General features: G+C 44.5%; 2 protein-coding genes across 6 annotated transcripts in view; one reads left to right on the top strand and one right to left on the bottom strand.

Moving 5' to 3' along the window:
• Sec5 (exocyst complex component secretory 5) overlaps positions 1-6,922 on the bottom strand; it is a 50,717-nt gene extending 43,795 nt beyond the window's left edge. The window contains exons 1-4 of the mRNA XM_077647094.1: positions 6,688-6,922; positions 6,449-6,574; positions 6,174-6,344; positions 4,112-4,244 (exon numbers count right to left, since the gene is read on the bottom strand). Coding sequence (XP_077503220.1) covers positions 4,112-4,244; positions 6,174-6,344; positions 6,449-6,557 — 413 coding nt within the window. The 5' untranslated portion in view covers positions 6,558-6,574; positions 6,688-6,922. The remainder of the gene's footprint in view (positions 1-4,111; positions 4,245-6,173; positions 6,345-6,448; positions 6,575-6,687) is intronic.
• Positions 6,923-7,150: 228 nt separating this feature from the next.
• LOC144113784 (ubiquitin carboxyl-terminal hydrolase 10-like) overlaps positions 7,151-27,513 on the top strand; it is a 100,411-nt gene continuing 80,048 nt past the window's right edge. For all 5 annotated transcript variants that reach the window (XM_077647095.1, XM_077647098.1, XM_077647097.1 and 2 more), the window contains exons 1-2: positions 7,151-7,305; positions 16,717-16,806. In XM_077647095.1, the coding sequence (XP_077503221.1) occupies positions 7,288-7,305; positions 16,717-16,806 (108 nt within the window). In that variant the 5' untranslated portion in view covers positions 7,151-7,287. The remainder of the gene's footprint in view (positions 7,306-16,716; positions 16,807-27,513) is intronic.

Consider the following 27,513-nt stretch of genomic DNA (forward strand, 5'->3'; position numbering starts at 1 on the left):
GTGTATGATGGTAAAGCGTGTTGGGGATGTGTACTGATGTTAGACAACAATGACTTGCAAAAAAAAAAGTTGCTGACGTCATTCAAGAGTCACTTGATAAGCGTCACCTGACAACATTGACTTAAAAAAAAAAGTTGCTGATGTTCAAACGCAAATGCTTTTGCATTTCTCCAATGCAGCAGACTGCAGTGCTTTTCAAGTTTTTTTTTTTCCTAATCACTACTTCAGCGCCCTGCTTTAGTACACCTATATTTGACCTGCATCAAACGAATCCTACCATCTGAGTAGATTTCTGTTGACAACAAACACACCAGTAAGCGAATTAATGCATCATTAGTGGGAGGCCCGTGACACAAGCAACACGCTTCCATGCATCTAGTCAACCACGGCGCCGCTTCAGTCATCGCTAAAACTGCTCGCCGATGAACATAATCTGCATGTAGTAACAGAGTGATCCGATCTACGCTATCAATCACTCACCACACACATTCTTTTTCTGCAACACAACAACCACCATTTATTCCCTGGAGGAGAAAAGGCGGCACGCTACTTCACCGACCTTGGCAGGTCAACACACTACTAACTACTCCCAGCCCCTCCACGATCGTCCTGCGCCTTCCCTTTCTCCTTCCTCTGCAAGGGAGGAAGTCTCCACTTTCCGGAGAGGGCATACAATCCCCTGCGAGGTCGTTATGCAGGCAGGTCCAGTGCGTCCAGCGCCCACTTGTCTCAAGGTAAAGGGGTAATGCCTGGTGCAGCTAGCACCTCCCATTTCAACACTGTGCACGGTGCAGCCATCGGACACCTACTCGTCCCCGTGAGGAGACGGGCGCTACGGGCACGGGCAGCACGCAAACACTAGCGAAGGCGGTCAGTCAAAGTGCTGCGGCTGTGGCATACCCGATAAACGCCTCAGAATTCCGCCGCTAGGGGAGAGATGCGGCGTTGTCATCAAGCAGCAAATTTTAGGTTGGGGTCCTTATTTTGTGTAGTGCGTCGATTTGTAAATAATGAGAGTAGTTTTATTTGGTGTTTTAGGGTCTTTGGAACATACTGCCAAGATATTTTACCAAATGCACTGGCAGATTTTTGATTATGATGTTGTCAAAGAATGCCAAGCCCCCTTTTCACCTATAAAAACCATTCACTACCAACAGAAAAATAAAAAATAAAAAGGTAGGAACTGCAAGCTCTGCTATAAAAAAAAAACAAGAGCAGAACTAAGAAAAAGTATAATGTGCAGCACATCCCGCATCCATCTCCATTTCATGTTCTCATGCGACAGCTTTTGCTAGTGGTGCAGCAGTCATACTGCCGAACTTGAAAGGCCACGGAAAGTGCAGTGTATTATGTACACGGTCGTCCACTTCTACCTTGAACACTGCTCTGCGTGGCCAGCGCTCCGCGGAGTGCCTCTCGCGGGCGCCTGGGGAACTAGTGACAGCTGTAGGTGGGCCCTCCGCTTCGTCATCTGCTCAAGCGCGGCTGCTCAGCCAAGGCGCGCTTGCTTTGCGGTAAAGCTAACTTTCCCCTTGCTATCCGCACGAAAATAAAGAGTCCGGCACGGTTCCTGAGAGGCGCTGCAACTGCGCTTGGTTCTGTGCAGCACATGGTATATCGGGAGCAGTTGCTTCTCATGTTTTATTTTATTTATGCGCTCACAAAAGTAAAGACTGTCACAGGCAAAACTTGCTCGATGCCTGAGCCAAGTCTCCAAGCTGTGACGACACTTCCACAACTTAGTTGCTCAGCTGCTTCATGCCAAGCAGCTAGAATATGCCCGCGACTCGCACTATTGTTTTCATCAGCTCAAAGCTGGGCTCCGCCAAGTCACTGATCAATGCATGGCGTCATAGAGATTGATGAAAAGCGACTATGAACGGTCCAACAATGCGCCGGCTACAACGGCAAAAAATGGGGAAAACTGATAGAGAACAAAAAACAGACATGGACAAAAAATGAGAAATTCTAAAGACAAAAAAGGGGAAGGGTCGGTTAGAAATGGGCATTTTGAAAGTAGAATGGCCGTGACAGCGTTCAACAGCCGGGATCACATACACTCTTGCGACGACTTTGGCGCTGCTACCAATCGCCTAGAGGGGGGTGCCATCTCCGCCACCTTCAATCGCCGCCCTCATCCTATCTGGAACAGATCCGTAAAGTGCGTCGCAGAGCTCAGCATTCGTCGCCCTGAGTTCCTCTCAGCGCTCTTGCACGGCAGACCAAAGGTTGTCTGACGACAAGCCGTGTAGGCTGCGGGAGCACAACGCTACTTTGATGTTTCCCCACAAGCTCTCGATAATATTCAAGACCGGAGATTGCGATGGCCCTTGCAACTGCCTTCGGAGTTGTAATATATACTCATCGCAATCCTACAGCGTGTTAAAATTACTCCATGCTGATTTTTGGGTGTACCGATTACCCGGTATGAACTTAACTAAATATTCAATTAGAACGCTTTTATCTGTTTGCATGAATAGCACGAAGAAAATTGTTGCAAATGAGCAGCAGTTAAGGGCGGCGTGAAGGCGAGTTAAATTCCCTAGCACATGAAGGCCGTGGTTCGGGTAACACCCGTATGCAATGAGACTTTTTCTCTGAAATTCCTAACTTCTTCACATTCTTGCTTTCAGGTCAGTAACGAATCGAACATTTCGCAAATTGAAAGCTCAAAAATTAGGCCGCACCACGAATTCATCGCCGACTTTGCGGCGCCCAGCTGAGCTGATGAAAACAATCGTATGAGTCGCGAGAATACTCTAGCTGCTCGGTACGAAGCTGCTGAGCAACTGATGTGCTGCTCAGCTGCATCAGTTAGAATTTCAGCGCTGGTTTGTGTGTCTCGTCTCCTTCTAGGTCTGTGTGTGTTTGCGCTGTTGAACCACCATTATGCATCAACACCAACTAGCCCAATCTGCAGTTCTTCTAGAGCAATCAAGTTGTGGAAGTGTCATCACAGCTTGGAGACTTGGCTGAGGCATCGAGCAAGTTTTGCCCGTGACAGCCTTTACTTTTGTGAGCGCATAAACAAAATAAAACACGAGAAGCAACTGCCCCCGATATACCATGTGCTGCACAGAACCAAGCGCAGTTGCTGCACCTCCCTGGAACCGTGCGGGCTCTCGATTTTCGTGCGCATAGCAAGAGCAAAGTTAGCTTTACAGCAAAGCAAGCGCGCCTTGGCAGAGCCGCCGCGCTTAAGCAGACGACACAGTGGAGGCTCCACCTACAGCTATCACTGCGCTTGCGCGCTAGTTCCCCAGGTGCCCACGAGAGGCGCTCCGCGGAGCGCTGGCCAAGCAGAGCGGTGTTCAAGGTAGAAGTGGACGGCCGTGTACATAGCTGAAAATCACAAGAATGGTAGCCAAGAACATGTGCAACGTTTGGTATATTTCAATTTTTTTTTACGTAATTAATTTCTGGCTCAGTGCAGCGGCTTATTTTTGTATTGCTTGTATTCTTTTTTAACCAATAAATTTCTAAAAAGTTTTGCCCACACAAATCTGGCACTTTTTTTGTTTCAAAAGTGCATTTAATAAGCTACAATACCATGCACTACAATGTGTGATACATTTGGTGATTTTCATTAAAAAATTATTTCTTTCAATACACCCTAATTCGGCCATTTCTGTGCAATAAGGAAAGAGTTAAATATCCCAGGCATACCGCAACTTTGAGAGTCCCTTTCAGAGCCCCTTTAATGCTGATGATACTGCATTACTAATCATGCATAAAAGTTTGGATATATTGCGGTCAAAAGTAAGCAATGATTCCACAAGCAGAGTAAATATCAATTCTGCGAAATCTTGCTTTCTTATCTTTTCATACCCTCAAAAATTATTCCGACAACTGGTGCTAACTTAACATTTTTCATGCAATCTGTACTATTAGGAGATTTTACCTTTTTCAGTCACCGACCCAAACGCCTCCTTCTGTACATATAGTAGCGTAATGTATTTACATTTCTCTTATACACAATAAAGATTCATTCCAATCCTTAGCGGTCAATTTTTTATTTAAACCAGCATCATTTAAGACTGACATATTGAATGTTGATTTCCTAGTTTGAACGCTGCCACGAAGCCTAAACAAACAAAAAGATTTCACTCACACAGATTCATCTGAAATGCCAAGTGGGTCTTCAGGGTGTAACTGGGTAGGAGATGTAGGATGACCCTTACGGCCAAACACATCTGAAAACATGTGCGATTCATCTACCCAGATGGCAGACTCAACTGTAGGACCTGCAAAGACCAAAACAAAGCTCGATACCTGAACTAAAATGTATAAACTAAATATTGCTTCACTTCCTTTTAGGGGGCAACCAGAAGGAAGGAGGCATGGGTTACCTATAGTGAGCTAGTATTTGACAGTGACATGTCACCCACCATGGGGATAGAACAAGAGAGAGAGAAATGCCAATGCAAAGTGTACATCACTACTACTAAATCAAAAGTAACTTGTCTGAGAACTGAGCAGACAAGAGAAGAGAAATTATCATAAATAGTTAATCTAACATGCCAATGTGAAGGAAAAAACACAAGCAGAGAAAAGAAAGGAGGAAAGGTGAAAAAAACAAACAATAAATGAGTGGATAAGAAGTTAATGGCTATTCTTTCTATACATAAATGATTTACCACAAAACATTGTTTCTAAAATATGTTTGTACCTTGAGGATTACAAGCATCTGAGTCATTTTTGTCATTTTGCTCATCATGGTGTGAAACTTGGCAAATGCAAACAGATTTTCGTAAATCTGTGTGCATGTCATTCTGTAATTGCAGTGCCATCTTTTTACAGCTAGTCATTCAATGGTCACTCTTTTAAAGGTGTCTATGAATGCAAATAATTAGGTCTTCTTTTTTCTTTTACACTGTCTTTATCACAACACATTAACACAATTTGTAACTGTGCAATCAGGAGGCTCAGGCACCTGAAACACGGTCTTTGTGTTGCCTTCTAAGACACAAAATTGCCAACTTACAAAACTATAATCCATCCATTTTTGATGTAAGGGTCGATAATTTGGAATCCTCATAAATAGACCAATATCAATAAGCTTGAATTTGCCTGAAGGAAAGCTGTGCGGTTTATTTGTCGACGGTATGAATGGAATTTTTCACCGTCATTGGCCCTTCCTACCTTAGGCCTTTGTACTTGGCATGACGAGTGCTTAAAATATTTCCACAGTCATGTTCATTCATCTTGTTTTGCTTAACTGCCCGAGTACTTATTTTCTTTACCTTTATCTACTAAGAACTATAATTCCTTGAATGTGTCACCTATTCATGCGTACACAAATATGTTCAAATTTAGCTTTTTCCCACATGTTGTAGAACGCTGGAATTCTCTGCCTGGTAGTATATGCTCACAGCAATTACAAAACTTTTTAATATTGTTGCAAACCTATGATCATGCTAGTATTGTGCTGCTAACTGTTGATTATGCTATTTGTTTTTTTCTCCTCCACTCCTGCAATAGCCCCAATAGGGCTGCAGCATATGTAAATAAGTAAATAAATAGTAAATGACAATTTTTTCCCAGCTAAATTGGCACCAGGGTGCCACCTGCGAGACACCAGGGCAAAGGTAGTGTTTTGCTCCAGTCAACAGGCTTCTAAGGCCCAAACACTCAGCATGAGCTTTGCTGTTAGGGCCCCTGCTCCTGTCTTCGCCTGAAGTGGCTACGCCATGCAGAGGACATGGGTATGTCCCACTCGCAAGTGCGCGAGCCCATGATGTCTAACACATCAGGCTGCCAGCAGACTGCAAGTGTCTGGTCCATTGACATGGACTCAAACACATACCAGTTAGAGCAGGGGGGGGGGGGGGGGGGGGGGGGGGTCATCTGCACTCATCCTTTATGTAAGTGGGATCCCAAGTGGGCAGAACAAAGTAAAATCAATTAACAGTGTGCGCATGCAAAATCAGGTAGCATAAAGCGAACTGTTGTGCCTGTAACGTGGGTTTTAATGGAATACCATTCCAGCATGAAGAATGATCTTTAGTTACAAGTCCCGAATCTTTTAGAACAATCTATACTGATGCATGCAGTTTAAATGGGCTCAGAAGACCGACAAACAGTACAGACGTACACAATTACCTACAAACTGTATACAGATCAATACCATGCAGAGGAAAACTCAAGCATCGGCAGATGGTCTTCCGCCTTACCTATAACCTCCAGTATTCCGCGGAAATTTACGGTGCATGTTCCAACGCCCCCTGATCGCGTGGTGACGAGAACCTCGCCTCGTCCAGTGCACACTCGTGTCCGTGTCACTATCTTGCTGGAGGATTTCCACTCAGAGTACATAGAGCAGTCGACTCCGCAGATGGTCACATCTGCAAATGATCAAGGAGCGAATTTTTCAATTCGGTGTTTCATATCTGGTTTTATCTGCGATATATAATATTAACGTAATGGGAAGACACCAAACAACACTCACTGAGCAAGTCGTTTTGATCCAAGCCCAAGTTCTCACCACGAATGGTAACCTTGGTTCCTGGGGGCCCTTCAAGTGGGGACAGACCGGTCACTTTCGGAGGCTCTGCCATTATATCATTGCCTTTATCTAAAACGACAAACCAAGAGCAGTATTAAGATGAACTAGAATATAGCGGTCCGCAAGACCGCGATGTAAGAGTATAAACTCAGGCGGTGATTAATCGCCCGACAACATCATACTCTTAAAAAATCGGCGTTTTAAGACGTGCACCAGCTACGGAAGATATTGACAGAAATGATGGGCGGACACGTAATCAAGCGAGGCGCATTCCCATTTAGATAACACTTGAGCCCTTCTAGTTTAATGTCACTGGTTCTACATATCTGAGGCCACGACAGTAATAATACTCTCAATCTAAACCGACTAAACTTAGCAACGCAAAGCCGGAGGGCAGGTTAGAAACCCCGGAAGCGCCGGAAGCACCAGAAGCCGGAAGCTCTGACCGGTGCTGACAGTGCTGACTCCTGCTGAATTCACATCTTGACTATATAAATATCTTGAACACATAATTTTAAAATTTAGTGCTGAAAATATACAATATGCGCCATTTTTAATTGAAATGTAGTGAAATACGAATGTACTGCACCTTCTCTAGTTATTTTTCGACTTTCGATACATTGTTGCTAGACCGGGCACGTGGAGTCAGCGCGTGCTCCGGCCAACTAAAGAACACCGTAGTACTACCGTACCAGCGTTCTACGGCTGCCACCTCCTCCGCCATTTTTAGCAAAACATGTCGGTTTGCGGCGTTTGTATGCCATGACGCAGACGTTTCTGCCATGGGCGACTCGCGTTTGGTGAGTGCAGTTATTGAATAGGTTTTGTCAAGTGCTTGGCATGGGCACCTTTGAAGCAGCCGGGATTCACTGGCATGGCCAGCGTGGTTATCGACTGCTTCTGCGGTGTTCATGGAACGTCCGAGCTTAGAAGCGCTTTAGGCCTACTTGCTTAACCCTAAATGTGTGTTCAACGTGCTCTTTTGTGTGTCGATCGTTTAACGTACTGTGTTGAAATATGTTGCAGCAGCTTTATTAGTAAGCCTGAACTGTGTGAAAGGCTCTATGCCAGCATCAGCTCAATTTTTGATGTTTGACATGGTCCAGCAACCGATTGATCGGAGCCGACTGCACATGTTGGGGGATGGTATGAGCCAAGGAGTACAAACTTACTGAAAAAAGGAAGTCCCGCTTTTGTCATCGTGCGACGGCAGGTTTTTGCAGTTGCATTTGCGATCGCAGGTCTGCCTTATGCACGGTCAACTGGACGAGATTTGTGTAAACCGACGTTTTGCAGCGCAGCTCAACTCGCCGTGTTACTACTCAACTGATTGAATGGATATTTGCCCGGTTACCATAGCTGTAATCTATCTCCCCTCGCCGTGGAAGCCGCAACAAGTGGTTTCTTACCCTCAGTTCATCAGCTTAGACAACGTTCATGCCATCATTTAGTCTCCTGAAAATTCCCCATTGAGCCAGCGTTCTGTGCCCACCTTGTCTGTATCTCGACGCAAGTGTGTATTATTATTTGAAAGAAGTTCGCTTTTGACCGAGTTCAGGTTGAAAACATGGGTATAGTGAACTTTGAATACTCCTTCCATGATTGCCCAAGGCAGCTCAGACTGCGAATTCTCGCAAGTAGGGGTGAACACATGGTTTGATAGTGTAGTAGAGCGTGCCAACGTTACATGTAGAATAGTAGAAGTATGATTCGGGAGCATACGATCATGAAGTGCTAACAAATATGCGCGCAAAAATTGGGATCCTGAATGCAAGTATGGCATTTTTGTTTGTATGAGACTGAATAATGTCACGCAGTCATTGTCCTTATATTTTTAATTGGCCATGACCTTGTGCTCTTGTTGCATGGTACCTTAAGCAGGTGACCAAGAGCCAGGTGATCTTCTATCATGTGACTTCAAGTGTCAATATCAGCAGTCATACAGGAGAACAAAGAAGGCTGTGATGTTTGAAAATCATGCAAAAGCCTACATTTGTTTTAAGAACGCAGTGAGTTATTGCTATGAGGTTTTGCAGTTTATTGCTTATATTGATCTAGGCCATGTTTGGTAGTAATACTGCCATCAGCTGTAAAGCCGTCCTAAACTGAAAATTGTTTTTTAGGAAAAACGCAGTAACTGTCTCACTTCTCGGTGCACACTCCAACTGTGCTGTGAAAGAAAGGTGCCATAGTGGAGGGCTCCGGAATAATTTCAGCGACATGAGGTTTTTTAGTGTGCACTGACATTGCCAACTACACGGGCACCTCTTTGCATATCACCTCCATTGAAACGCTGCCGTAATTAGGGCTGGGATTGAACCCACAACCTCAAGCTTGGTAGCCACTGAGCGCTGTGTGTGTGTGTGGGGGGGGGGGGGGGGGGGGGGGGTGCACATCAAGACATTTAGCTTCTTTGCATCTAGAGCACATTGTTCGAGAATTAATGCTGCACTGTGTAATTCACATGCTCAGGATTAAGCTGCATATATTTAATTCGGAGTGCCGGTAAACATGCCAGTGAACATAGTTTTTTTCATTATAGGGACACTAAAGAGAACTGCACCCTGTTATTGTTCTGAGTAAAAATTGAATCTCTGGCTCATTCTTGGTATCTTGACAGTTGTGTGACAGCAAAAGATGCTTTTATGGCTGAGGGAATTAAAAAAAAAAAAAAACTACCCGTCATTCAAATTTGTGACATCTATACCGAGGACTGTTTGCCAGTTTTGAAGTGGATTATGTTTTGTCACACCTTCTTAAATGTGTGCTTAAGAATCTGTGTCAGTGCACTTGTGAAATCGGCCGGCTTTAGTGACACCTGTACTTAATTTGTTTTTACCTTTTGTACCTTAAGCTCCGCTTGCAATGAGAGTGGTCTCTTAGTGATTAGAACACTGTACCATATCAAGACAGGCCAACTTCAATTTTTGCTCAGTGTCCCTTTAAAATTGCATTGCATAGACTTGATTTAGTGTTACACAGCTGTAAGCTGCCACAATATAGCAGTAAGAATTGGGTGCTAGCCTTGAACCATTCCTTTTATCAGCTGCTGCCACTCCTATGGACTGCCTTTGTGATAACCTTGGGCTTTAGGTAGCTCCACAATAGGTACTGCAAAATGAACCTTGCCTCTATCTTTTGTGTAATGTTTCCCTTGTTGATGATGGCAGTAAACATGATTCATCACAAATGTTTTGTGCTACTAGTAATTGTGTGGAAATCAAATCATTTTTGGACTTTTGTCTGAACAAAGAGCAAGAATGCAATGCGCATAGGTTGGATTAAGTACAGCTAAATGACGTGTTATGTCCTCAGTGGCTTTGGTGTTCAGCTGCTGATACCAAGTCCAGGATTGTGGGTTCAGCCCTGGCTACAAACACCCATGTATGTTGCAATGTCAGTGCACATTGAAGAAGCCTAGGTGGTCTAATTTAATTGGAGCCCTCTACAGCTTGCCTCATAGCTCATGTGTCACTTCGGTGCATTGAACTCCATAATTTTTTTTTTCCTCTTTGTCAGGCATGGGCAGTATCATCGATACTATCAGTTGGTACATTGTGTGTTTTGGTATTCGGTATTGCTTGCCAAAAATGAAAGTATCGGTATTGAAAATGCATTTTTAGCGTATTGTGTATTTTAATGCATTCGGTGCTCACCATGGCTTAAAGTACACAGTGCATTAAAAGTGCATTTAAATGCTATGGAAAGAAAACTGACAGGTGCATCGGTAAGAGACCTGAAGCGAGCAGAGTGGGTGAAGGAACAAGCGCGGCGCGGGTGAAAATCCTAGTCGAAATCAAGAGGAAGAAATGGGCTTGGGCAGGGCATGTAATGCAAAGGCAAGATAACCGCTGGTCCTTAAAGGGGCTGCAAAACACCGCTTGAACAGATGCCGGTTACACTTCGATGGATTCTGTACGTCACACAGGTGCCGACTCAAAAAGAATTGTCAGAATCGATGCATAGGAGTGGGAGTTATTCAATGAAGAAATCTCAAAATACAAGCAAACAAAATGCTGCCTTCAACTCGTGCAGCTTCCCATTCCCATTTCGCTCTCCCAATGACGACACTTAGTGCGACCGATCAAAAGAGCCTATCTGAGCACGTGGCGGAAGTTTGCACTTCATGGTTGCCTGTTCTCTGTAAGTCGTTCATGCCAAGGCTGGCAGCGCCATTTGCATGGTTACAACAACCATGTGAACGCCCAGCTGACCCAGCGATGCTTCGTCACGTCGACGGCGCAGAAGGGAACACTGATCAGTGACGTTTCCTTACTTATGGATTCGAACTTGAGCGCAAGATACTGTGACGGTGTGACAGCCTGCGCAAGATAAGACACATTTAGCATAGCTTACCACTACTGCTTACCGCCAACGATCGCCTGTCGCTCCTAGCGTGCTGGTTGGTCACAGCGAGCAAGGAGTGCGCCGCCGCCAGGTGATCCTCCACAAGGCGACGGTGCGCACTGCCTGCTAAATGTGAAACGAACGCATCCTTCCTTGGGACCGAAACGAACTCTTATAGAGTGCAATGGCTCAATCGGATCGATTCTGCAAAGCCGCTCTCAGATACACAGAGAGTAGCCATAAGTGTTGAGTGCTAGGTCGTAGGATGTTTAGAGAGGCGCACAAAGTCCTTCGATGCAAAAAGTAGCCAGAGCCTCTGGTGGTGTATTTTTGTTTTACTTGCTTTACAGTGCTTTTATCTAGGGCTAAAAGGTTGGTTTTGTTAATGTAATATAAAACACAAAAATTTGGCAAAACGTGCCTCTAGTTATTAACACAATTTGCAGTATATTTACTCTTTGTCCAATCATGAAGCTCCCACAAAGTGATGTCATATCCGCTGCTAAAAACCGCCACTGTATGGTGACACCGGCAGTGCCATGAATTTTTTGGGGAGATAATTAAAATATTAAAAGCCACAGTATATGCGGTACGACCGATGCTAATAGCATCACTATAACTTGTTCTATGCAACCAACAGTCATAACAATGCACTGAAAATGTGTTTCGGGGCCCCTTTAAGGCTTACTGATTGGATTCCAAAGGAAGGCGGGCGTAGCAGGGGCCGGCAGAAAGTTAGGTGTGCAGATGAGATTAAGAAGTTTGCTGGGATACGGTGGCGGCAGCTGGCAAAGGACAGAGCTAATTGGAGAGACATGAAAGGGCCCTTTGCCCTGCAGTGGGCGTGGTCGGGCTGCTGCTGCTGATGATATATTTTAACGATACTCATTACTTCCTTGTGGGCCTTCTTAACCACGTTCTTAAAGAAGAAATTGCGATAGCAGTTAGGTTGCCTGTTATGATGTCTACAATGAGAGTATAATGTTCCTGCGATTTTCCCTTGAAAGCTCTGGTTAGAGCCGATTTCATTGCCCTTGTATAGATGCATGAGTTATCACCTTCTAGAATGTTCAAGTACCTTCATTGGATTATCATATGGATTATACTAATCCACCTTAATTCATTTTCTGGGGTGGGTCTTTTTCCAAAATTTCAGGGTTCCTTTTGAATTTTGGGGGGAGGGGGGTGGCTACTTTCAAATTATCGGGGCCTCACATTTTCATATTTGGCGGTGCTGATAACATCACAGGCGACAGCCTAAATGCTATTGCATTAAAAATGTGCCGGAGATTCTAAGGCTGCTGTGAGTTACTTTGGGCCTGCGGCGCTCGCTCAGTCGGTAGCACACTGAGGAAAGGGGGATGTAGTACAATCAGAAAGGTGATATCAGGGTCATTGGCACCACCACTCTAAATTCTTCCTACGTTCATTGTTTGGCAGATACACAACGTATACCTAGTGCTTCTGCACGCTCGGTGACAGAAGGAATGAGGAGGCAGGCTCACCATTGTGGTCGAAACAACACCCCTTCACCCCTATTTCAGGTTGGGGTGGTTGCCAACAGAATGGACGACTTTTACTATTATGCTTAGCTGCTTGCAAAACATTTGTTTACTTTGTCAGCCCAATAAAGGTCACGCACTCTTCCACACATGGGTCAATGGGGTCATCAGTCAAATGCTTCAGCTGACACATTCCTTTCCTTTTGAGAAGCAAGTGCTGCAACAAGCCATAGTTCCAAGCGGCTTTGACGTGGTTGTGTGCTTCCCTCTTATCTCTTGATAAAGGGCACCCACATAAAATCCAGCATAGTGTCTGCTCCTCTGGAGACGCTTTTTTTTTTGTTTGCTTCGCTTACAGCATAATTGCATCGCGGGGCTCTTTTGGACCGGTGGTTTGAGCAGATGCTGAAAGTAACATCTAAGTTACTGAGATTTAAAATCTGAAATTCATTGAAATTTCTGAAAATGCTGTATTGTGCCGTGGAACCGAGGCAGAAGGTGACATACAAGCCACCTGTCTGGGCCTTCTGCGCCACAGTACATAAGTGCTATGTAACAAGGCAGCAGGCAAGCAGGAGCAGAAAGTAGTCTGCTACAGCTCACGGACATGATAACATTTACATTCATTAATACGCAGGAGCAGCAACACATGAAAGCGACCAATACAATTAGATGGCAGGAATAGAACAAAAATTATCACATATACTCCACATAGTACAATTTAGCTTTTTTTCCTGAAGGTGAGCAAGGAGGATGATTGGTCTATATAGCAAATATATCATGGTAACTGTTTGAAGATGGGGAATTTGCCATTGCACTAATTGCATTCCATATCCAGTTCTTATTCAAGGTTTTATAAAGTTGTGTTTCTGAGGGCATAAAGCAGATCTTTGTTAATGTATGCATTTAAAAACCCTGCAGAGTCCGTTTTGTATTATTGGTATATAAATTCTGACAGACGTTGGTTGTAGAGGGCTGTAATGTTTAGTATTTGGCTTTTTCTAGAGATCCTGAAGCAGAATCTATCTCGACGCATTGTAAATGAAACAAAGGCCTTTCGTTTGTAAGTGATAAATATTTTTCATGTTCATTTTGGAACCCGTACCCCACATGAGCAAGCAGTACTGCACACCTGACTGGACAGTAGTAAAATATAGTTGCTTTCTCATGTGTATTGGTTGAAGGGAGTGAAATTTAGAAAGTATGCTTGTTACGAAGTCTACATGATGTGTCCAGTGCAGATTTTCTTGGAATAAAACACCTAAATATTTATGCACCAAAACGTGCTGTAAAAACAAGACTGGAACGAGAGATTTAAGCATGTTGGTTTGTTGACAGCTGAAAAGATCATATGTTTGATTTCATTATTATTTAACTTCAGTTGGTTGGCAGAAAGCCATCTCGACAGATTATCAAGCTATTATTTTAAGTTATATGTTGAAAAGAAAGCACTCTTGTCATCAGCAAAGAATACGTTGTTTGAAGTTCTTGAGATAGTAGTGACGTCTTTAATATATACAAATAATAAAGAGCCTAGTATAGAACCCCGAGGAACATGATACTTTATGAATTCAGAATCCGAGGCAGCATCATTTATAACAAACTGCGAACGATTGAACAAATAGCTGTGCAATAATTAAATGGAATATCCCTTATTCTGTAATGTAATTTTTGAAAAAGTATTTCACGTTTGAGTCAAATGCATTGCTGAAATCTAAGAAAATTCTTATAGTACATGACTCCCTTTCTATATTATATGCTAACGTATCTGTAGTGCCTAAAAAAGAAGATATGTCCTGCCTAGTAAAAACTTTGAGCCATTTTCATTTATGTTGTGTTTGTTCTGTCTTTTAACATAGTGTTCAAGTTCAAACGTCTGTTAAAGACAGTGCTGGGGAAAATACCGTTCAGTTTTCCCAAGCATATGGAGCTTGCACTCTTTAGCACTGGGCAAAGACAGAGGCAGTTCATTAAATATTACAGTAACAAACAAAAAGCAGCAGAAAAAGTTACAAGTTTATTTGTATGTAGGCTACTTATGGAAGTGTTCATTTTGACGTAATCATGGCTTCATTTCCAATGCTAAAAGTTCTAGAGAACCCAGCTGTGCGGACTGTTGAGGTTACAGAAATCCATGTGGACGGAATTGTGAATACACTGGATTCCTGAAATTGCAGAGAAATTTCTAACTTAAGCTGTTTATGTTACCAGCTTCATTAATATTGACAGTTTCAGTGATGTATCGAAATTGATGGTGTAAAAGATGTTAACTTGATTTCAGTGACGATTCCACGCGCAGTGACGTCACTTGATAAACATGCAATCCAGGAAAGCCAATTCAACAAGCTTTCAGATGTGTATTTTTGACCTTTCATATTTTGAACCATATGGCTGGTTAAGGAAATTTTAAAACTGACACCCTTTAATTTCACAACTTAACCTTGCTATATAGAATCAAAAATAAAAAGTTGATCGGGTAGAGATAGACAAAAATATCTTTGAACCCAGAAGTTTTGCTGGAGTCCAGTATTAGGCATCTTTAGTTCAAGACGCCGGTTGCTTGCGTTGCCTCCCGGGCCCGGTTAATCAGCTTGCGCTGGTCTTGCAGGGCCGAGCTGGACAGGGTTAATTTAGTTAACTGCTCAGTTGCAGTCGGGCCACTTATAACGAACCTGGCGTTCGCGCAAATTACGTTTGTTATATCCGAGAGCAAATTTTCCTGCCAGAAATGTGTAGTCCAATGAAACTGGCATTGATTTCTGATAACAGTTCGTCATACGCGTTGAAACATGGCGTTTTTCAAGCTTTCAAGAGCAGTCGTACATTATGTTCCTTACCGAGGCCGTAAGTCGTAACGGTTAGGCTGCTTTAAGAACAGGATTTAACTAATCATGGCTAAAGCGTATATAGCAACTAATGGCAGATTGGCCTCTTCATCATCCTTATCAGATTATCTGCAGCCGGGTAGCACTCTTGCTTCACGTACTATGACTTCGTCAGTGTATGACTTTGTGATGCCTGTCATTAACCGCTCCAACAAAGCCAGCTCGGGCTAAATCATGTGCGGCCATCTGTACAATAGCAGCACAGCTCGGGCGAAATCGTGCGGCCATCTGTACAACAGCAGCACATTGAGCACATTGCTACAAATCCACATGCTTCTAATCAAGCGGATGTCCAACAGTGTTGTTGGTCATTTATTACCCCATAAAGCAGTCTTTCTTAAAGCACATTCTGATGCACTCCACAGTCAGTCTCATCAAGACAGCAGTGAACAAAGATATCCAAACCAGAACATCGTCATCTAGTGTATGAATTCCTGTCAGCATGAGCTGGATGATGCATCGATGATAAAACATGTGGAGCGCGTAAATGACAGCCGTGTCTGGCAGGAAAACGTAGCTCCCAAAGCATCACAGTGCACGAGACTTAGTGATGATGAAGGGCCGTTGCCAGCTGCTGCTGTTCCTCCTCGTGCACACTAAGATGTTAACGTGAAAGCTTGCCGTGGCTTTCATCAGTGCAGGTGTTGCCTTTCAAGGAATGTGCTTTCGACAACAGCATTTAGAAAAACTTCCATTTTGTCGGTAATGTCTCTCCTATTTTACTGTGTTTTTGGGTGCCCACATACTTTTCGTAGGAGGGCGTCACGGTCATCCAAAGGCACACTTCCATCTGCTTGCTTACGGGAAGCTTAAGTTTTCGCCTTTAGAACCTTGCTTACGGCGCCTCGTTCATTCTAACCCCATGGTTGTTCATTGTGTCCGTTGTATCTGAGACTTAGTCCCATTGCCCTAATGCATATTTTGACAGTAGCACCGCCCTTGTTCATAAGTGAGCGTTTGTTATAACTGCAGCCGTTATTAATGAGCTCGACTATTGAGCTCTAACACCTGCATGATGTCGCCTAGCTGTACAGGCCACTTGCACTGACTGCACCAACCTATTTCTCACAGGTTTTAAAATAAAAATCTGCAAGCATTAAATAAAAAATCGCCCAGTAGATCATTTCGGGCAGCTAAGCTGTCTGCTGTAGCTAGCTGCTGGTGGGAATTCCTTTTGCAGTGCAGACATCACTTGCTTAGAGTAGCCATTTCCACTCTGTATTGAAATGTCAGCTTTCTGTTGGTGACTTAAGCAGTATATGACATTTTTGCTTGTTCCCATTTAAGAAATTGCTGTCTACCTGCTGCTGGGTTGTTAATAATGGATGGTTCAAAGAGTTGAAGGATTTCGAGCAAGTGTGCTTGGTTACCACTCTTATAGGTAATGCAAAAAAGCAGATGGTGTGTGGCATGTGCTGGAGAAGCAGTGCCCTTAATGTGCTCCCTCTTTCTCTCCCCCCACCCTCTTTTTTTATAGAGTTATGAATTCTTCAACTGGGCTGACATACCACACAAAGACAAGGAAATACTACATGAGGCCCTTAGGAATGGAAGCGACTGTGTAGAGGTGAGTGGGGCACTTGAACCATTCTGTGTGCTAACTTTATAAATTCCAAAAATGGTTGACTTCTTGATGATATGTAAACTACACCATTTCATTTACTGTTATCATTGCTTTGAACTTTGGTAGATTTGTATCATATCTTGAAATGTTCTGTGCAAATGACCAGCCAATAATTCATTGTCTAGAATTGCTAATTGTGCAAAAATTTTCACTTCAAGGTGCCTTGAATCACTTTTTGAGCATCGCAAGTTAATACATTCCGTACATAGTTTGGCTCTTTGAACATTTCGCACCTTGGCCAGTTTTCTTTCCAGTTGCATCAAGGCATGAAAAGCCTGGATTTTATGTTAGCTAGTTGTATACCACGTACCCTGCTAAAAGTAACCAAGCTTTTAAAAGGACTGAGAGTCCCAGCCTAGTGAAACCAACTGAAGGTTTTTGAGAGCCATGTGGTGTAGTCTGCAATATATTTTTTGTTTAAGTTGATTAATTTGTAAAGACTAATCAGTTTACTTTTTAAATGTTGGCTTTCGGAATAAAGTGGCAGCTCAGAATTTGTAAATTATCTTGAGGGATAGCTGGCTGAAATATTTGCACCAAGGTACCATTTACACAGCTTTATTTACCGCCCTTGTAAGAAGGCCACCATGGGACACCTCCTGGTGCATATATCTCTTGACTAGTGCACTTGCAAAACCCTATCACGAATAGCGCTCTGTGATGCCTTTAGGGACACTGAAGCAGCACCATGTCACATGGAGGCTTTTGTATGTTGTGAGCATTCTTTTAAGGTGAGTTAAAAAAGCTGACTTACATAAATGGTACCTTGGTGCATACATTTTGGCTGGCTATTTTTCAGTGATCTACAATTTCTGCATTGGCAGTTTTTTTTTGACACCACTGTTTATAAATTATAGTTAGCTATTTAGTCTTTATTCAGTTTCCAAAATGAAAAAAATGCTGCTGACCAGGCCATGCGGCTCTCAAGAACCTTCAATTGGTTTCACTCGCTTAGGACACTCAGTGTTTTTAAAAATCTTGGTTACTTTTAGTTGGGACGCCCAGTGCATAGGAAGGCTTGCAGTTATTTTGTACACTGCAGTCCATAGTTTTCACAATCAAAGTGCCAGTGAGCTTCCTTGCAACGATGCAGTGTGAATAGGTCCTGCATAATGTTAGTACCTTTGGTTGGGTGGCCTTCTCTCTCTTTGGCTGCAGACACCGGTATTTCACATTGTGACACTGGTACTGCTTTCACAGTAAAAAAAAAAAAAAACATACCATTAAGCAGTATTCACACAAAGCTTGAGTGTGAAAGGATGCGCGTGACATCGTCTCCAGCGCAACTCTGTCATGTGCGCAGTATTAAAGGAGCTCTGAAACACCTTCTTAGGAGAGTACATAAACTCACTCGATCACTACATACTCTTGTCGGGACACCTGAGGCAAATAACACTTCTGCATGCAGCAGAGAACCCACAACTGCGAGCGAAAGTTGGAGAGTCCTTTCCGGTAACTTTTTCGTGCTTGCGCCCTCCTCCGCCGCACGCTGCTGCGTAATTCTGTTGAGAGATGGCTAATGCTTAGATTCCTTCAGGCGTTACGCAGCAACCATGGTCACAGTCAGTCAGCAGAGTCGCTGCGGCGGGTCGGGAAGCTCTGCCCCCCGTGAGATTCTCGTGGTGGGGCTGGCTGAGGAGTGCCAAGCTTTGAGCTTGCAAAAAGTGACGAGAGGAGAGGGAAAGGTGCTGACACGCTGAAATTTGAATTTTGTCTACAGATAACTCGGCTTCTAACAAACACATGAAAAAAAAATTCTTGCTGGAGGTTATTCGTAAAGCGACATCCTTTAACATCCCAGGAAAACCGCACTTCTATTGAGAGCCCCCTTCAGAACCCTTTTAACACTGACAGCCAGGAGCTGAGAGGAGGTATCACTTTTACTGCACGAACTGCTTGCTAAAGCAGGGAACGCTGCCGTGGGTACTCCCCAGAGCATTAGCTGTGAACTAGCCAGACAAGTGAGGAAAATGATGCTCACCACCCGCATGGAAGAGTAGGGATAGGGGATCGTTTGTGCTGGCCGAGCAAACGGTCTCCTCTCCGCTGTCAAAGCCTACGTCAGTCACCGTGCCATCTCTCGAAGGTATGAGGGGATGGATCTTCCATGTGAATACTGCAGACGATGTCTATGTTTAATGATTGTTGCTTTACTTTTCACATGATATGCAAATAGCTTCAGGAATCCTTCAGGAAATCGAAGGAGCCCAACGCTATTGGCCTTCTCCATCCAGTTAAAATGCCCATGTTTGTGACAAATGTGGCGCCATTCTGGTCAGTGGTTTCCATACCACATCGATGCTTTCTTGCCGTCGAGAACATTGTCTCTGCTCTCGAATCTGATCACTGCTCAATTCTTCAACATTGGTAGATCTCACAGAAAAGCGCCACTGTTGCATTAATGTTGTTTTGGTGTTTATGGTTTGTAGACTGTGCTGTTTTGACACTGCCTCCACTTGTCGCATTTCTGTAAACACAGCAATGTTAGCAGAGGCACTCCTGCTGTTGGTATTCTTGCAAACACTGTGAGCAGATGACAAGCAGATAATACGGCATGCAGGAACATGTTGAGATCTATGTGTTCTGCTGATTGGTTGGGGAGTTCTTTAGCTTCTATAGTGCTGCGGTAAGTGATGAGTATAGTGGGTGTTTCAATGAATACTTCAAAAAAATTATTTAAAGGACTATAGATGATTATAGATGGCTATAATGTGTAGGGCAATATAATTGTTAATACGTCATTTGTTGTCATTCCAGATCTTTAAGCAGGCTGGTTTAAATGTTGCAGTGAATTAAAACTGTCTCACGTGACCTAAAGGTCAACTACACCTCATAGCCATCGTTCAGCTGATGAAACCGAAACATAGAAGAAATTCAATTATAAGTTATTTAGGGGTCGTAGGCGAATACCATGCGGTGATCCATGTATTTTAGTTTTCAATGCCACATTTGAAGGAAGAAAATACTCAACTTAAATATAGGTCTCCACGGTCCTTTGAGATAGGAAATTTGTTGTACAAAAAAAATTTTTTTTTGGCAGCCTCGCCATGGCAGACTTATCTCTGAAGACTCATAATTAGGTAAATGAGTAACTGAAATGTCACTAATTAGCTTTTAAATTAGGACAGTCTGGTGGTTAACTCTTTCTTTAGTTTCTGTTCACATTGTTCCATCAGAACAATGGCACAAAGTGCTCCATTCTAAGCAATGTGGACCGCTTCTGGACAAATAATGCCATTCAGTATTTTGCAAAAGAACTGTACCTAAATTTCAGAATTGGTTTGTCTGTCAGCCGCATGAGGGAGTATTTTTAAATTTCGCTCGGAACTTGTCAACACAGAGCGGTTACGCTAGCGTGGCGTTGGTAGCGTGGGTCTCGCACTGACCCTGCTCAGTAGCGACGGTGTTCTTGCAATTTTGCAGCATCGACACTTGGCTCTGTAGGTCCAAGCAACTACTCTGTGCAAAAAGCTAACATACATTTGTTTTATTTTAGTTTGGATAAAGATTATTGCTGCTTCCAGCCCAGACTATTGACAGGTGCTTGTCTGAAAATTTCGTTTTCAATTTGCGAAGGGCCTGCTTTCAGGGCCTCTCTCAAGGTATTGGGCATGTTCTGAACAATTTCGTGCCACCAGCAGTGTAGCGGACACAGTTATCTGCAAGACAGCACAAGGCCCACCTTGGCACTGCACTAGAGTTGTACGTAATGTGTTACAAGTAATTGATTACTTTTAATCATTTAAAATTTTTGAAATTTTGTAATCAATTATTTTTTCAAACAGTTAAATTCTGGGTAATTCAATCACTTTTTTTTTTCTGGAGTTGATTACAGGGAACCATTTACTATTTTTCAAAAACAAGTTGTAACCAATAGTACAGCTTTGAGAACCTCAACCTGACGGCGAACTTTGGTGCTAGTGGAAACATTTCCTTCGTGACAGAGTGACAATGGACCGGTTGCGGAGAAGAACCATCGCGTGCAATCATATTCAGACCACAACTGGGTCACCGCCGTCTTCTACAGCACTTCTCGCTCTCAGAGATATCACGTGACTTATCTATAAGGACATCCGTCCTATCAGGTAGCGGTGCAACTTACCTCCCACAATAACTTGACGTCCCACTAAAGTCACCTCTCCCACTACACCCAACTCGGAGGCTTCCACACAAAGCATGGAGCAACAACGAAGCGCAGCGTTTCGTGGAAGACTTGGGCTCTAAGCTACGTTTCATACATCAGGCGCAACTAGAAACATTCCACAACGAGGGGGGAGAAACCATTTACGACATGCGTCCTGTTAGCCGCTCGCAACGCTGACAAGGCTAGTGCTCCTGTTTGCACTGCCTACACCTACAATAAAAAACTAGTGCATTCCTTGTGATGAGCATATGATTTTCCTGCAGGCTTGCAACATGAGACATTTATTATGAGCTTGATTAAATGCGCTCTTACTGCTGACAACATGGTGTCGCTTTCTTGCACCTTAGAACACGTGACCAGAAAACAGCGGCGGAGTAACACGTCTCCTTTTATTTTTTCAAGAAGACTACTTACGTACCTTTCGCAATGTAGCATTTGATGTATGAGAACTAGTATAGCGCCTAAGCACTGCCCAGTTATAAGCTGGTGCGCAAATTTTCATTCATTATAGGAGCATCCTTCTTTCCAGCACATCCACTGTGAAAGCTGTATGGCTGCTGATCCCTTCACGAGGAAGTGTGGGAAAATTAACGTGTAACAAAATGTCAGGCAAGCAGCAGTAGTTCATTGTGGTCTTAGTAAATTGATGTTATGGCAATAAAATTAGGAAGGATAATGACTACTTCTCTTTAATTGTTCACTTACTTTTCTAGGGCTGTACTTGACCACTGTAATCGGTTATCTTTCAGATGGAGTAATTTTAATTGTAGTCTGTTACTTATTTTCTGTATCATGTACAGACTGCAGTGCACTGCGGAGTAGCCTAAAGTGCTGTGCACGAGCAATTCATTTTTTTCCCCGGTGACTGAAGTTATGTAAAATTGAACACTCACTTTGTGCATGTTAATGCACAAAACATATATTCTAGATATTTTATTCTCCTATTTTACGACTGGATGTATTAATATTTTTCTTTCTTTTTGTGCAAGTCTGAAATTTCTCGATTGAAGTTTTTTTTTGTTTCATAAGCAACTAATGAAGTCTATTAGCTAGCTACACTATTGTAACGGAAAACAGGGAGACAGGTCGCTAACCAGCAGAATACAGCAAGCAGCCAGCCAGCCAGCGAGAGACACTTCAACGTCTTCGAAGACACTTCAGCGCCACCTGAGAACACCAGGTGGCATTACTCCCCCTCCAAAAAAAAGAAAAACAAAAGCGGGGTTGCAGTATGGGCAGTGGAAAGAGAAAAAAAAACAGCACAAGCACACAAAAATGTACAAGGGAGGTGGGCGAAGGTGTCCCACGCGAAAACTAGCAGAACACTGAGCGTACTATCCATTACCGCGTGAAGTAGGGTTTCATGCGGACAACGTGCACCTCAGAGCGGGGTGGACGACGCTGAGGCTGCACAGTCCCGTCAGGAAGAACTTCGTAGGTCACTTCGGTGACGCGGCGCAAAACTCGGTACGGTCCAAAGTAACGGCACATCAGTTTTTCAGACAAGCCTGGGCGGCGTACCGGGGTCCACACCCAAACTTGGTCTCCCGGATGGTATTCGACGTGCCGATGACGGAGGTTGTAGCGGCGTGCATCCGTGCCCTGCTGCCGCACGTAGTTCTCGCTCAACAGCGAGAACTACGTGCCCTCCTACTTGAATACTCCTCCTGTTTCGCTTCTTCGTCGAAAGTCCGGCAAACGGCTCTTCTCAAGCACCGCATCATTACGCCCGACGATGCCCGCCCCATCCATCAGCAGCCGTACCGTATCTCACCGAAGGAGCGTGAGGCGATCCAAACGCAGGTGAAGGAGATGCTTTCAGATGGAATCATTCAACCTTCCAGCAGCCCCTGGTCTTCACCTGTCGTGCTGGTGAAGAAAAAGGATGGGACACTCCGCTTCTGCGTGGATTATCGGAAACTGAACAACATCACCAAAAAAGACGTCTACCCGCTGCCTCGTATCGACGACTCGCTCGACAGACTTCGTCGCGCCCAGTACTTCTCCTCCATTGATTTAAAGAGTGGGTACTGGCAGATAGAGGTCGACGAGCGGGACCGCGAAAAAACGGCGTTCGTGACACCCGACGGACTGTACGAATTTAAAGTGCTACCTTTTGGGCTATGTTCAGCGCCGGCAACTTTCCAGCGGATGATGGATACCGTTCTCGCTGGACTAAAATGGCAAACTTGTTTGGTTTATCTCGATGATGTCGTCGTATTTTCCGAAACCTTTGCCGAACACCTTGAACGCCTGAGGACAGTATTAGATGCCCTCCGATCGGCCGACTTAACGCTAAAGCCCGAGAAGTGCCACTTTGGGTACAAAGAGTTGAAGTTTCTCGGTCACCTCGTGAGTGCCGATGGCGTTAAGCCCGACCCCGAGAAAACTGCTGCCGTCGCCAACTTTCCTGTTCCTGCAACAAAGAAAAGTGTGCAACGTTTTTTGGGTCTGTGCGCATATTACCGCCGCTTCATCGCCGACTTTTCAAAGATTGCCGCACCCCTGTACCACCTCACGCGCAATGGTACACAGTTCGTGTGGGCCGCCGAGCAGCAGGAGGCTTTTGCCGAGCTGCGCAGACGACTGCTAACATCCCCTGTTCTTGCGCACTTTGATGAAGAGGCGACGCGAGCAACGTCGGCCTCGGCGCCGTACTCGTCCAACACCAAGGTGGCGTGGAAAGGGTCATCGCGTATGCAAGCCGCACGCTTTCTCGCGCTGAAACAAACTATTCGACCACAGAAAAAGAATGCCTTGCGGTTATGTGGGCAACCATGAAATTTCGTCCGTACCTCTACGGCCGCCCGTTCAAAGTAGTTACCGACCACCATTCGTTGTGCTGGCTTGCAAATCTTCGCGACCCATCGGGGCGCCTAGCCCGATGGAGCCTCCGCCTCCAAGAATTCGATTACACCATTGTGCACAAATCTGGCCAGACGCACGAAGACGCTGACGCACTCTCTCGCGCGCCCGTCGGGTTAGCGGATGATAGCATAGAGGACGAGAGTGGTTTTATTGGAGTTGTCAGCGCCTTAGACCTAATGACCCGCCAGCGAGCTGACCCAGACCTGCGACCTATCATTGATTATCTGGAGGGCCGAGCTTCTGTCGTACCCTGACAATTTTCTAGAAACCTACCGGCCTTCTGTCTCCGGAACGGCATTTTGTTTAAGAAAAACTCCAGCACTGTTGACCGAGCGCACCTCCTCGTCGTTCCGGCAGATCTCCGCGCCGATATCCTTCTTGCTTGTCACGATGAGCCGACCTCCGGCCACTTGGGCTTTGCCCGCACACTTGCACGCGTGCGCCAGGCGTATTATTGGCCCAAACTTTCTCACGCCGTCCAGCGTTACGTCAGAGGCTGCCGCGATTGCCAACGTCGTAAGGCGCCTCCTCTCAAGCCAGCGGGCTTGCTCCAACCTATTGAACCCCCTCGGACGCCTTTTGATCAAGTCGGCATCGATCTTCTGGGCCCATTCCCTGTGTCATCAGCCGGTCATAAATGGATCATAGTCGCGACCGACTATTTAACAAGGTATGCGGAAACTAAAGCGGTGCAGCGCGGTACGTCATCTGAGATCGCCCAGTTTTTTATGCAACAAATCGTGCTGCGTCATGGCGCACCGTCCCACGTAATCACTGATCGAGGTACGGCGTTTACGGCACAGCTCATGCGCGACGTGTTCGAGCTCAGTCACACGAACCATCGCAAAACTACTGCCTATCACCCACAGACGAACGGGCTCACAGAGAGACTCAACAGAACGATCGCCGACATGATCGCAATGTACATAGACTCGCAGCACAAAACCTGGGACGAGATTCTCCCGTACGTCACATACGCTTACAACACGGCCACCCAGGAGACGACCCGATTTACACCATTTCGTCTGGTCTACGGACGTGACGTTCAGACGATGCTGGATGCAATGCTTCCATGCAGCACTGATGACCACCCACTCACGCCAGACGCCGAGCAGTTCGCTCAGCGCGCCGAGGAAGCACGTCAACTTGCCCGTCTTCACACTATGATGTGCTACTATAATGAAAATTATTAAAATTAATTCGTGAAGAATATTTTATGCACACCATCCTGAAATTGCGTGTTTTCCTGTGGTAAGCAAAGCGTTAATCGACACTTTTAGTTTGCCGTGCTGTAGCATACCTCAGTTGCATGTGCACAGTGGTGCCATCTAATGACAAGATGTCAAAGCACATCAATGCTGGGTTGAAGAATTCCTTTTCTCCAATTATTTATGACAAGGGTGGGTGTGTTTCGAGCATTTTTTTTTTTTTGTTCCAAGAAGAAAAACAGTGCAAATAGAATGAACTGTAACGGACTAAAAGCTAGAGAACTGCTTCGCCAGGTGTTGTTGCTACACGGAAAACACTGCATTTAGTTAGGCCTAAGAACTTGAAAATTGCCAAATTATCTGAAAAACAGGAGCTAGTTGTCGCTTGTTCCTCTACATGTGGGCGAGAGTGCAGGAAATAAAAGCAAACCGCTACTATTTAGAGCGAGCTATCGTGTCGAGAGGTGCAGTGGCGACGTATTATTTCTCGAAGCGGACGAGCAGGGTGCCGCCATCTTGTCAACTCATCCTGTAACATTCCCGTAGCATGCCATTAGCTATTTCCAGATTTCTTCTGTTTTTTACTAGGCAGTTCAATATTTTTAGGCCATCTACACCATCGATGATTTTTCATATTCCTAAACATTCTACAGAAAACCAATTCTATACCTTGAGCTTGGCGCATGATGGCCTTAGCTGCCTATGTGCCATAAAGCCCAACAGAACCAACCAGCATGCGTATGCCCTCAAGACACAACAAGCTCCATAGCGTTCTGTGCGTGCTTATTCGTTCTCGCAGAGTTGCTGCGTATTCCGAACTAAAAGTGCCTATTGCCAGTTGGGAGTTAAAGCCTGAGACAAAATAATGCCATATCAGTTGTTGAAACGAAGGAAAGGCAATTGTCTAAACCTGTGCAGCATGAAAAAATCTGGCGTTTTTTTTTTTTTTTTTGCCCAAAAGTGTGCAAGAAGCTCGGCACAAACACAGTGTCCACTGATAATGTGTTACAATAACTACAGTACCAAATTTGAACTGCCTGCCTGTGTATTTCCATGAACTTTTTTTTGCTTCGTTGCTCTAAAAAATCGCGACCATGCAGTTGGCAGTCACTTGTTTTTCTTGCACGAAACGGCAAAGCAATGTGCATGACGTGGTTCAATAGTGCAGCCACACTGCAACACATCGTCAGCGGACACTGCGTTTGCACAGGCTTTCCTGTGCACCTCACGCACTCAATTTTTTGTGCGCATGGAAAAAACACTTATTTCCTTGTGCTGCAAAGCTAGCTAATCGCTTTTTTTTGTTTTCAAAAACTGATACGGCATTGTCTTGTCCATGGCCGCGAACTCCTCATTGGCACTAACCACTAGACTGTGGTAATTAAAAGTTAGTTTGTGATTTTTCTTCACTGCATAATAATCAAACCAAACTGACCTGGCAGAGACATAATAATCAAGCCAAACTGACCTGGCAGAGACCACTCATGTCTTCATAAGCGTACACTGTTTACATGGTTTATTGTTACTCGTTCCAGAATCAATTGTAATGTGTTTCCTGAACCTTGTGGGCATTCTGTACAGATTTATATTCAAATAAACTCGCTAAAAGTTGCATTTAGAGTTTTGCATCTATCTGCAAATTTCTTTCTCTAGGTGACCAACAGTTACTACATTAAAATCTCAATGGTATGATCACAGTTCGTATGAATTCGTAAAATTCCTTGCCCAGAATGGATTGTGTACAATGTGCATGATTTCGAGCGTTCCAAGCATGCTTCCATGCCACTACAGGATATAACGTGCAAACTGCGGCCGTGCCTTAAAGCACTAAGTGCTGCGTGCACTTTGCCGACGTGATCACCAGTCGTACGGCACACGTCGCAAGCATTCAGCAGTGGCACGCGGCCTGCACATCACCAACGATGGGATCGCCGGTTGCGCGATACACTCTGCAAATGCTGGCTTCACAGGCAAAAATAAATCCAGTAAAAGTCTGGATGTCTGGCAGTAAAAGTCTGCGTGAATGCATTTCTTGTGCATTGCATATGTTTGTTTTGGATCATACGAATATTTTTCGTACCTGGTCGAGATTTGTATCATTGAGATTGTACCAGGTTTAAGTGGGGAAGATGGTCTTAAAAGAATATAGGCACCTAATTAGAGTACATGCCATTGCAAAACAGGGAGATACAGAACCAACCATCTGGCTCGAGATAAGGTGGCACTTTGTTTTCAACATCCTCCTTGACCGCAAGGTGCTGCTTGCTCAGACCCAGCATTCTCCTGCATGCACCCGCAAGATGCTAGTCAATCACTGCCGTAGAACCACTTCTGGTTAGAGAAGGATGATCCTTGGTCTCGTGGCAGCCCTTGCCGCATGTTCACTGTAGGGCAGTCATAGATCCACAAGGTGGAACTTTCGTAGCCTCG

Source organism: Amblyomma americanum, chromosome 1 (genome assembly GCF_052857255.1).
Source record: "Amblyomma americanum isolate KBUSLIRL-KWMA chromosome 1, ASM5285725v1, whole genome shotgun sequence".
Classification (NCBI taxonomy): domain Eukaryota; kingdom Metazoa; phylum Arthropoda; class Arachnida; order Ixodida; family Ixodidae; genus Amblyomma; species Amblyomma americanum.